Source organism: Lactuca serriola, chromosome 5, assembly GCF_051521515.1.
Source record: "Lactuca serriola cultivar US96UC23 chromosome 5, Lser_US96UC23_V15, whole genome shotgun sequence".
In the NCBI taxonomy this organism is placed as follows: domain Eukaryota; kingdom Viridiplantae; phylum Streptophyta; class Magnoliopsida; order Asterales; family Asteraceae; genus Lactuca; species Lactuca serriola.
Genome location: NC_136412.1, coordinates 295,242,542 through 295,253,017, shown reverse-complemented (window position 1 = coordinate 295,253,017; position 10,476 = coordinate 295,242,542). Strand labels below are relative to the sequence as shown.

Below are 10,476 nucleotides of genomic sequence, written 5' to 3'. Positions count from 1 at the left end.
TAACTGCACGATGTCGTTTTTCGCGTTGAAGGTTCAAGAGGCCAATATGTCGGTAACCATGGTTAAATGTAACCAAACGTCGAGTTAACGTCCGTTGTGACGGAGAGAAATCGCTATCAACCTCCGCGTCCCCATGTGAGCAAGAGAGAATACCGTCGGTGGAGGCTAACCGCAGCTCATGATTTATATTTATATTTAACATTTTTTTTTCTTGGCTTTTAATATTTATCACAGACAGATGTAGAGAGAGAGAGAACAAACAAATTATATACCGAAAAATAAAGGGAAGAAAGAATTGCTTCGTATATAAGCCACCGAAGCTTACAGCTTATAAATGATAAGAGAGGTACAGAAGAGTTTTTAGAGAGAGAAAGTAATACCCCAAAAGAGAAGGGGAAGAAAGAGAGAGAGAGAAGAAGAAGACGAAGAAGTCTATGGCGGATTCCAGTGATTCCGTCTCTGTTGATATGGAAACTATATATCTTGGTGGAAAGGTTTGTGTTTAATCTGAGTATTTTAATTCAAGATTTGTGTAATATGATTGACTCCATGAATACCTTTCTCAATATGAACTCATTCCTTCACACCCATTTGAGTTTTGGGAATATTTGGTCTGACTTTGTGTACTGAATGTAAGGTGTTTGTTGAAATGCCTGAATGGGTTTAACTAATTTTTGATAATCTTTGAGCTTGTTTATTAACTTTTCTTTTAACATAGATTTAGTGGATGCGTTTGATACGCTTTTGGGGATGACTCATCTTCATTCCCAATTTAGAGTACCTTTTTCTTGATTTTTAGGTTTTCTGTTTTGACCCTCTTTGTTGACCATACAATTTAAGCTGTAAATTTGTGACTTTTGCAATTGTAGATCTGTTTGACTTTTATTGTCATCGACAATGTTGAAACAACAAATTCGTGAGTATCTATATTCAAAGCAAAGCAGTTCTTGATTTCTGTATGTGATCAACAATTTATGATATAAAATCAAGAAGAAATTTTACAAAAATTAGTAAGATGGTGGTGTAATGGGTTCTAAACTTCTAATTACATTAAATCTTTCCCTTCATTTATATACATCCAAAAAAATCAGATTCATAAAGCTGAATCTATATCTTTATTAGGGTTGTTCTTGTTGAATTTACACAAACCCCAGAAAACGAAGTTAAAAGGTTACTTCACTTTAATTAGTAACTTTGTCGTTGAATTACTATCATATTGATTAACTTGGCTTAAGTTTTAATCCAAGATTCTTCTTTTAATGGTAAAATTTTGCTATCTTCGAAAGCATTTATGATGAGTTGTCATTATCTTAACATGAAAGTCCAATTTATTTATATATTTTGTTAGGGTTACAAGTTACAATCTGTTTCTTGTTAGCTTATCCGTCAATATCAAAGTCAATGTCAAATTTAAACATCATTGAATCCCATCTTTATTTACAAACTTCAATTGACATTTGGAGAGTCTAAATTAAACGAGAGTCCAATGAAAACATGCCACTCTTCTTTGTTTTTATATTAGATTCCTTATAATATTATAAGCCGAATTCATGTGGAATACAATACAACAATGATCAAGAATTATGCCTTGATGCATCTTTCATTTAGTTGTCATCTTTCTTTTTCGAATAAACAAACTCCAATTTTCAATAGTTTTCAACGGTTTTACACTTCTTGGATTTTAATATTCTTTTAAAATTTATATTCAGGAGCATATCATTCGAACTGGGCGTGGGTCCGTGTCTGTGATCGTGTATGGAGATCAAGAAAAGCCACCATTGATTACTTATCCCGATTTAGCTCTAAATCGTAAGCATTAATAATTTCATGAAAAGACATAACAGAACAGAACAAGTTGTACTGTGTAGAACAGAACAAACCAGAACAGAACAGACCGTATATGGATATTTGGACTGGTACTGATGTCAATGGGGGCAAAAAGTACAATTTTTTTTGATAGGGACCACCAGACCACTCTCGATCTCTTGTCTATGCAAAAAGACATAAATACCCTTCTTGTCTTTATCTTTGAGAATAGCGGTAACACAGTGCAACAGATGCCACGTCAGCATCTCATGTATTTTTTTTCTTTTTTCCTTTACAGATATGTTGTGTTTCCAAGGATTATTCTTCTGTCCCGAAGCAGCTTCATTGCTCCTTCATAATTTCTGCATTTATCACATTAGTCCACCTGGACACGAGGTCTGTGAACGCGCCAACTCATATTTAATTTCTTTATATTTATATTTAAATTTTCCGAATTATATTATTAACGTTAAAATTCTCTTGTGGGAATTGTACAAGAGTTGTTGCAGTTAGGAGCAGCAGCCATCTGTTCAGATGATCCCATGCTGTCTGTGGAGGATCTTTGTGATCAGATTCTTGAGGTTCTCAATTATTTTCGGTAAATCATCCACCATTTTCCTTTTTTTTTTTTTTTTTTTTTTTTTTAATTCTTGATTCTTATAAATTTTTTTGTTTTCTATAAGGCTTGGTGCAGTGATGTGTATGGGGGCGACAGCTGGCGCATACATCCTTACACTATTTGCAGTGAGTCTTCTTGATTCAAAGTACAATGCTATGATTTTAAAAAAGAAAAAGTATATTGAAAAACTAAATTTGGTTTTATATATTGCAGATAAAATACAGAGATAGGGTTACAGGTTTGATTCTTGTTTCTCCTCTTTGCAAAGCACCATCTTGGACAGAATGGATTTATAACAAGGTTTGTTCTTTTTTGAGTTTTTTATTCGTTCATTTTGCATTAAATAATCATTTATTTACTAAATTAGCATTACTTTGAATCTATAGTTGATGTCGAATTTGCTCTATTACTACGGAATGTGTGGATTGTTGAAAGAATGTTTGCTTCAAAGATACTTCAGCAAGGTACATTCCAACTTCTTAGTTTTTATTATTAAATCTTTTTTATGAAATAATCTTTTAATAGATAAAAAGTAACAATATATCTTTTAACTAAATCAGGAAGTTCGTGGTAATCCAGAAATCCCAGAATCAGATATAGTTCAAGCGTGCAGAAAGGTTAGTCTTAAATATCATTTGTAGCCCGATATCTGTATTTATTACATAGGACAGAACAAGTTGTACTGTGTCTGATAAATTTGCAACTTTTTTGTCTTTCCCAAAAAAGGTGAGATACAGAAAAAAGTTGTACTATTAAAAAAAGCGGACATATACAGAACGTGTACTGTGACTATGACTGTGATTGTGACTGACTGATATAATTGAATATTATGCAGTTATTGGACGAAAGACAAAGTACGAACGTGTGGCGGTATCTTCAAGCAATTGATAGGTAGAGATTAAAAAAAAAAAAGCAAAAAGAGGTTGCGGTTGTATGTTGTAAATGATTGATGAGCACCATATTTGTTGGTCAACAACCAAGATTTTGACTTTTTGTTAATTTTTTTTTTTTGAAATGAGTAGGAGACCTGACATCACCGAAGGTTTAAAGAAGCTAAAATGCAGAACACTTATATTTGTTGGTGACAGCTCACCATTCCATTCAGAAGCCCTTCACATGACAGCAAAACTGGACAGACGATATAGCGCTTTAGTTGAGGTCATTAATTTTGCACTGTTATTATTATAAAGTATTTTGACTTTTAAAGAAAGTAGTGGTGATTAATTTTGACTTTTGAATTTGAGTTTTTCAGGTACAGGTTTGTGGATCAATGGTGACAGAAGAGCAACCACATGCAATGTTAATACCCATGGAGTATTTTCTAATGGGGTATGGACTTTACAGACCAAGCCAGTTCACAGGCAGCCCGAGAAGCCCTTTAAGTCCTTCATGCATTGCCCCGGAATTACTCTCCCCCGAAAGCATGGGATTGAAGCTAAAACCGATAAAAACCCGGGTTTCACAAACGGCCGAGAGGTAGGGCCCACAAAAGGATACAGCGTACAGTTTGTTGGTGAATCGTGATTTTTTTTTTTTTTTTTTTTTGGGTTTTGGGATGGAGGGTAGATATATACATATGGGATATTATGTAGTATAGATGGGAAATGGGGAAAAATATTCTTTGAAAAAGGTGGGGACATAATTCATTTGTAGGGTTGGTGGTCATAAAACAGAAACATTGTATTTTGTAAAGGAGAATATGATGCATTTATTTATTATGAACAAAAAAAAAAGCAATAATACCTTCTCTTTTTCTTGGCTGTCAATGAACTGGCTTTTTGTTTGGGAGGTGTTGAGTGGAATATTTAGCAAATCCACATGATTGGTTTAAAGTTATTTTATTCTCTATAGCTTTTTTCTATTCTAATTGCTGTACCAATGTACCTTATCATCATTTTAATAGTCAACTCATTTGTAATGATTTTATCGTTTAACACGTTTCCAGGTAAATTTCTACCTAAATTGAACAAAAAGTAAAAACTAATAATTACTATTTTGTGTAAAACAATCATGATTCAATATAAGAATCACCTTAAAGTATGTATTGCTATCATGTTTATCTAGCATAATATAAAGTATATTGGTGTGGTGTAGGTGTGCACCAATTTTCTCAACTTCCCTTTTAAGCATGGAGGAATTACTTTTTTTTTGCAATAGAGAACAGAGGGACATAGTTTACTTCCCAACAATAATAACTACAACTTGAAATCAAACCGAAACTAAAACTTAACTTGCATGTCGCTAATAATATCATCACTAACTTGGAAGGCCTTTGCAAGAACATCAGTCGAAATATCTGGATTTGAACCGAAAACCACATTTGCTATAGGAACCACTCCAGGGTTTTGGCTACTCAAAGCAACCATCGCAACTGCATTCATGTTCCCAACATTCCTTTGGTAATGTACAAGATTCACAGGGAACACAAAAACATCACCTTTATTCAGTACTTTTGAGATATGACGATTATCAGGGTTTGATGTCACAAACCCAACTTCAATCTGACCTTCTAACACAGTTAAGATTTCAGTAGCACGAGGATGCATGTGAGGTGGGATGAGCCCCCATGGTGCAAAGTCGAGTCTTGCAAGTGAAATCCCAAGTGTGTTAAGTCCTGGGATTTGGAACACAAATGCCGGGGTCACACTTGACCCCAAACGGTTTGAAGTGTTACCCATCATGTGCATACCACTAAAGTAGAAGTCATTCGCTTGAACACCATTAGGGTTTTTGCAAGCAAATCCATTTACCCGTACTACAACAAATTACACAACAAATGATCAATAGGCAAATAAGACAATCTTAATATCTAAATATGAAATAAGTTAAATTTAAGTCTTATTTAAATCTAACCAGTCAAAATAAATAAAATTGTAAATTTTGGTTATATTTATATATAACCGATCACATAAAATAACATATGGTTAACGTACCTTGACCGTTTATATCAGCAACACAAAAGTCTTGAAGAGGACTATGATCCGCGGCCCATGCCACAGTGAGAGCCAGAGCCAGAACCAGAACCATGATCGAGCCTAGACCGTGAGCCATTTGTGAATTGGGAGGTGGGTTCGTGAGGTGAGGCTATGAGTTGTGGTTTAAATGGTGATAAATTAGTGTGGTTTATATAGTGACCGGTTCACCAAGTGTTGCCGTCTTCCGGTTCATTTGAACCAGTGGTACAAATGCAAGCAACCAAATAGTCCCTTTTCATGGTTTGTTATATAATGGACCGGCCCTGTGGCCTGTGTTTGATTGTTTGGGGAGTTATATATTTTTATGCATGGCGTACAACCCTTTGAAGCAAAGGTTACCGGTCTACATCACGTGAAACGCATCTCTTAAACTAACGACTAAACGTCCTGCCATGCCCAGTCAAAATACGATGGAATGCCAACATGTCATGTCATGTTATCTATCAAAATATTTTAATTTTATTAACCCATACTCCCATAGCATACTCTTGCAATAACAAAAATTTAAAAGGCTTAGCATTTTTCGTTTTATATAAAATATTAAAATTTTATGTAAATGATTGAACACATAAGTTATTATTGGATAAAATGAAGGTCGTGAACCTTAAGTTAACACAAATACAAAAATGAAATTAAGAGTATATGGTATAATAGTAGTCTAGCCCACATGTATTATTGTATTTTAGTATGGGTCTCGGTCAGTATAGGCCTTTGTATTTTCGATATGTATTTATATGTGTTGTATCTTTGGTTATTGAATCTATGAGATTCATAACATTCCACATGTACACTATATTCAAGCATGAGAAGTTTTAATTTTTGAGGCTTCACAAATATCTTATGTAAATTAATTTGTGTTATTGTGGCCTGTGTGTTGCGGCCTGATGACAAATATAACTAGTGTTACTGTCGTCACCTGCTTCAAATTTTTAAATCTCGTATCTAGCAAATTTTTATATAACAAAACATATATAACATATCATGGATTGTTAGTATACAAATTTTGGCATAAACATCCTACATGATATATCAATGAACTTTACTACATTTAAATGCTTTATTAGCTAACTAAACTTAAAATAACTTTATAGTTTGTAACTACACATGAAGTGGTACTATATTTATTGACTCAATAACTCTATGGTACACACCTAAAGTTTTGTTGTTTTATTAGCTAACTAAACTTAAAATAACTTTATAATTTGTAACTACACATGAAGTACTTCATGTGATATATTTATTGACTCAATAACTCTATGGTACACACCTAAAGTTTTGTTGTTTTATTAGCTAACTAAACTTAAAATAACTTTATAATTTGTAACTACACATGAAGTACTTCATGTGATATATTTATTGACTCAATAACTCTATGGTACACACCTAAAGTTTTGTTGTTTTATTAGCTAACTAAACTTAAAATAACTTTATAATTTGTAACTACACATGAAGTACTTCATGTGATATATTTATTGACTCAATAACTCTATGGTACACACCTAAAATTTTGTTGTTCTCTGCATAATTAATACAACTCTTATGAAAAATAATCTACTCTTCATAACATAATGCTAATTAGTACTAAACATTATAATGTTGTTATCCATCTTATATAGCTTTATATTTTTTTTTAAAAAATTAACAAATCTTATATTAGAAATTTTGATTTTTTTTTTTTAAAAAAATATGTTTATTTTCGATAATTAAGTTTTGTTTTCAAAATCTTTTAGGTTGAATTAGCTCAATATTATCCTTTAACTTCTCTGAAATAAAATTTACTTGTATTCTTATAAAAATTAGATTTTGTTACTGAAATCATACTTATTGTTTGGTGAGAATCATATGTTTGGTCCCTAACTCTTCTTTATTTTTTTATTTTTTTTATTTTTTTTACATTCAAACCGTCATTATGAAATGATTTTATTGTGTTCTTAGTCCCTCACAAATATCACAAATATAAAAGTACGATATTGTCTTTATATATATTTTTTTAGTTTTTTAATTTCTTTAATGAATGAATTAATTTATTTTTTTAATTTTTTAAAAATAAGTTAACATGAATTTATAGATATATGGTGCCGCCACCAGAAAATAAGTTAAAAGTACTATCATACATACTTATAAAGCTAGCATTTTTTCTTGAATTTCATGCATTTGAAACCTCCATTTTTTTTCCTTTCACCACATTCATTTGAAACTCCCATGACTTTTCAATTTCTTTATAATAATAATTATAATTTGGTAATTAGGTTAAATAAGTATCAAATCTAAAGTGTATTCATATATAAACTAAATTTCAATACTAAAATAATATCTTTAATTCTACTTATAAAATTATGTTATTTAACTTTTAACATATTATACTTAATTTATTAGTTTTAATATATTGTTGGATGTAAACCATTATCATTTTAAAGGTATAATTTTTGAACAATTTGTATAAAATACTTAAATTATTAATTAAAATATAACATTATAGGCTCAACTTAAATATAAATTTTATTTAACTTAAACAACCCAAAAATTATTTTATAAATAGTTAAAAGTGAAAAATTGTAGTGTCTTTCTAATAATGATTGTATGTTAGTTAATAAGGTTAAATAAATATCAAACCTAAAGTGTAATCATAAATAGACTAAATTTCAATTTTAAAATAATATCTTTACTTCTATTTATAAAGTTATGTCTTTGAATTTTAACATATTATACTTAATTTATTAGATTTAAAATGTTATTGCATGTAAACCATTATCAGTTTAAAGATACAATTTTTGAACAGTTTGGACAAAATACTTAAATTGTTAATTTAAATATAACATTACAGTGTCAACTTAAATATAAAGTTTAGTTCCACTAAAAAACCAAATAATATTTTGTAAATAGTTAAAAGTGATAAATTATAGTGATAAATGCAAAAACTAAATTGTAATATCAGTTTAACTAAAATATTTCATAAATATATTTATATAATCGTTAAAAATTTTCAAATAAGTAGCTTAAAATAAATTATAATAACAATAGTTAAAAATAACTCTATATAAATGATTATATTGTTACCTTTAAAATCAAAAAATAATGTTTGATGTTTTAAATAATTATAACAATAGAAATTAAAACATTAAGCAAATAAATTTTAAAAAGTTAGTTAAAAATAACAACTATAAATAATATTAAACCATATATAATATTTAATTTTATTGATGTGTAACTCGCGAGTAGAAGTCATTCAAACGATTGAGATTATAACGTTATAATAGATTTATATATTATCATATAATTCAAAATAATCAATATATTATATCAAATTAATATACGAATTATTATATCAAATTTAACAACAAAGTTAATGTTATATTTTAAAAAATATATATTTGTAAAGACTTCAACTATATAGGTGTTTCTGCGCATTACAATGTCAACTCAAATATAAATTTCACTTCCATTTAAAAAAACGAAAAAATATTTTGTAAATAGTTAAAAGTGATAAATTGTAGTGATAAAAGCAAAAACTAAATTGTAATATCAATTTAACTAAAATATTTATTAAATATATGTTTATAATCGTTAAAAATTTTCAAATAAGTAGCTTAAAATAACTTACAATAACAACAGTTAAAAACAACTCTATATAAATGATTATATTGTTAGCTTTAAAATAAAAAACAATGTTTGATGTTTTAAATAAGTATAATGATAGGAATTAAAACATTAAGCAAATAAATTTTTAAAAATTAATTAATAATAAAAACAACTATAAATAACATCAAATCATATATTATATTTAATTTTATTCATGTGTAACTCGCGGGTAGAAGTCATTCAAACGATTGAGATTATGAAGTTATAATAAATGTATATATTATCATATAATTCAAAATAATAAATATATTATATCAATTTAGTATATACAAATTATAATATCAAATTTAATAACAACGTTATTGTTATATTTAAAAAATCATATATTTGTAAAAACTTCAACTATATAGGTGTTTCTGCGCAACACGCGGGTATTCGCCTAGTACTACTATATTGCCTTTATATATTTTTTTTAAGTTTTTTAATTTCTTTAATGAATGAATTAATTTATTTTTACTAAAAGAACCAACAAACACTACCAGCACCTCTCCGCCGTCAAACACCACCTCTTCGCCGTCAAACACCACTACCAGCACCTCTCCGCCGTCCAAAGAAATTAAAACAAACCAATTTCAGATGCTCAAACCCTAAACCCTAACTGTGATGCAAAGTGCAAACAATCCATAAAAAAACCCTAAATCTAATCAGAATTAGGGAAAAACCAATTTTTTTCAAATCCATAAACCCAAAATCAGTTTGCTCAATATAATCTAGAAAAACAAACACAACCTTAAATCAGAGATTGCATTTGGTTTTACCATTGTGGTTTTATTTCGAACGAAGAAAAGAGAATAAGGCTAATGGCGATGAAACCAGATGAAGAGGGAAGAGAAGAAGACCTTTAATCGTTCTTTAAAGCCAACACAAAAAGTGGAGACGGTGAAAGAATAAATGCAATCGACGGAGATGAAACCGATGCAATCGGGGGTTAAGGGTGAAGAGGTGGAGCAACAACGGATGATCTTGATTCTTGGATTTCAGGGTTTTACGGATAAGGCGACGGTGACCGATGGTTATGATGAAGGGCTTTTCACCACTGAGGAGGGGTTGGGGAAGGTGGATTTTAACAGTAGGAGGATTAGAGGTGGAGGGAGGTGGTGGCTTTAAAGACACGATGTAGTCGATCTAGTTCCGGAGGGTTAGAAGATAGAGGGTGAGAGGTGGATTTGCAACTAAGGATATGTTTGGGTTAACTTTTTTTTATCACAAAAGTGATTTTTAAGAAAAATGTTTATTAGTTTATGGCTTTTAGGAAAAGTTGTCTTTAAAAAGTGTTTGAATAAAAAAAACTGTTTTTTAAGAATAAAATAGTTAAAAAGCTAAAAAGCTAGGATTTTTCAGCTTTTTAAAAGCTTTACTTTTTCTTATCCAAAAAGCTATTTTAAAGAGCGCTTTTTAAATATACAAACATTTTTTTAGTTTATTAGCTTTTTGAAA

General features: G+C 30.0%; 2 protein-coding genes across 2 annotated transcripts; one reads left to right on the top strand and one right to left on the bottom strand.

The window, feature by feature from the left end:
• Nucleotides 1-248: 248 nt before the first annotated feature.
• Nucleotides 249-4,191, top strand: LOC145054692 (protein NDL1-like). Its single transcript, XM_079002942.1, has 11 exons — nt 249-494; nt 1,710-1,809; nt 2,105-2,202; nt 2,316-2,404; nt 2,490-2,550; nt 2,639-2,725; nt 2,812-2,889; nt 2,986-3,042; nt 3,261-3,316; nt 3,448-3,583; nt 3,678-4,191. The coding sequence occupies exons 1-11, from the start codon at nt 435-437 to the stop codon at nt 3,903-3,905; spliced, it is 1,050 nt and encodes a 349-aa protein (XP_078859068.1). The 5' UTR covers nt 249-434; the 3' UTR covers nt 3,906-4,191.
• Nucleotides 4,192-4,545: 354 nt separating this feature from the next.
• LOC145054693 (putative germin-like protein 2-1) lies at nt 4,546-10,151 on the bottom strand. The gene is made up of 3 exons (XM_079002943.1): nt 9,879-10,151; nt 5,359-5,840; nt 4,546-5,180 (listed from the first exon to the last, which is right to left on the bottom strand). Exons 2-3 carry the CDS (start codon nt 5,474-5,476, stop codon nt 4,645-4,647), a joined length of 654 nt encoding a protein of 217 aa, XP_078859069.1. The 5' UTR covers nt 5,477-5,840; nt 9,879-10,151; the 3' UTR covers nt 4,546-4,644.
• Nucleotides 10,152-10,476: the final 325 nt, after the last annotated feature.

Bases quoted from the DNA above. Each gene is read 5' to 3' on its own strand.
- LOC145054692 (XM_079002942.1), top strand. From the start codon at position 435: ATGGCGGATTCCAGTGATTCCGTCTCTGTTGATATGGAAACTATATAT. The intron at 2,551-2,638 runs GTGAGTCTTCTT...TATATATTGCAG, and splicing joins ACATCCTTACACTATTTGCA to ATAAAATACAGAGATAGGGT. The intron at 2,890-2,985 runs GTACATTCCAAC...TAACTAAATCAG, and splicing joins TTCAAAGATACTTCAGCAAG to GAAGTTCGTGGTAATCCAGA.
- LOC145054693 (XM_079002943.1), bottom strand. From the start codon at position 5,476: ATGGCTCACGGTCTAGGCTCGATCATGGTTCTGGTTCTGGCTCTGGCT. The intron at 5,181-5,358 runs GTACGTTAACCA...AATTTGTTGTAG, and splicing joins TGCTGATATAAACGGTCAAG to TACGGGTAAATGGATTTGCT.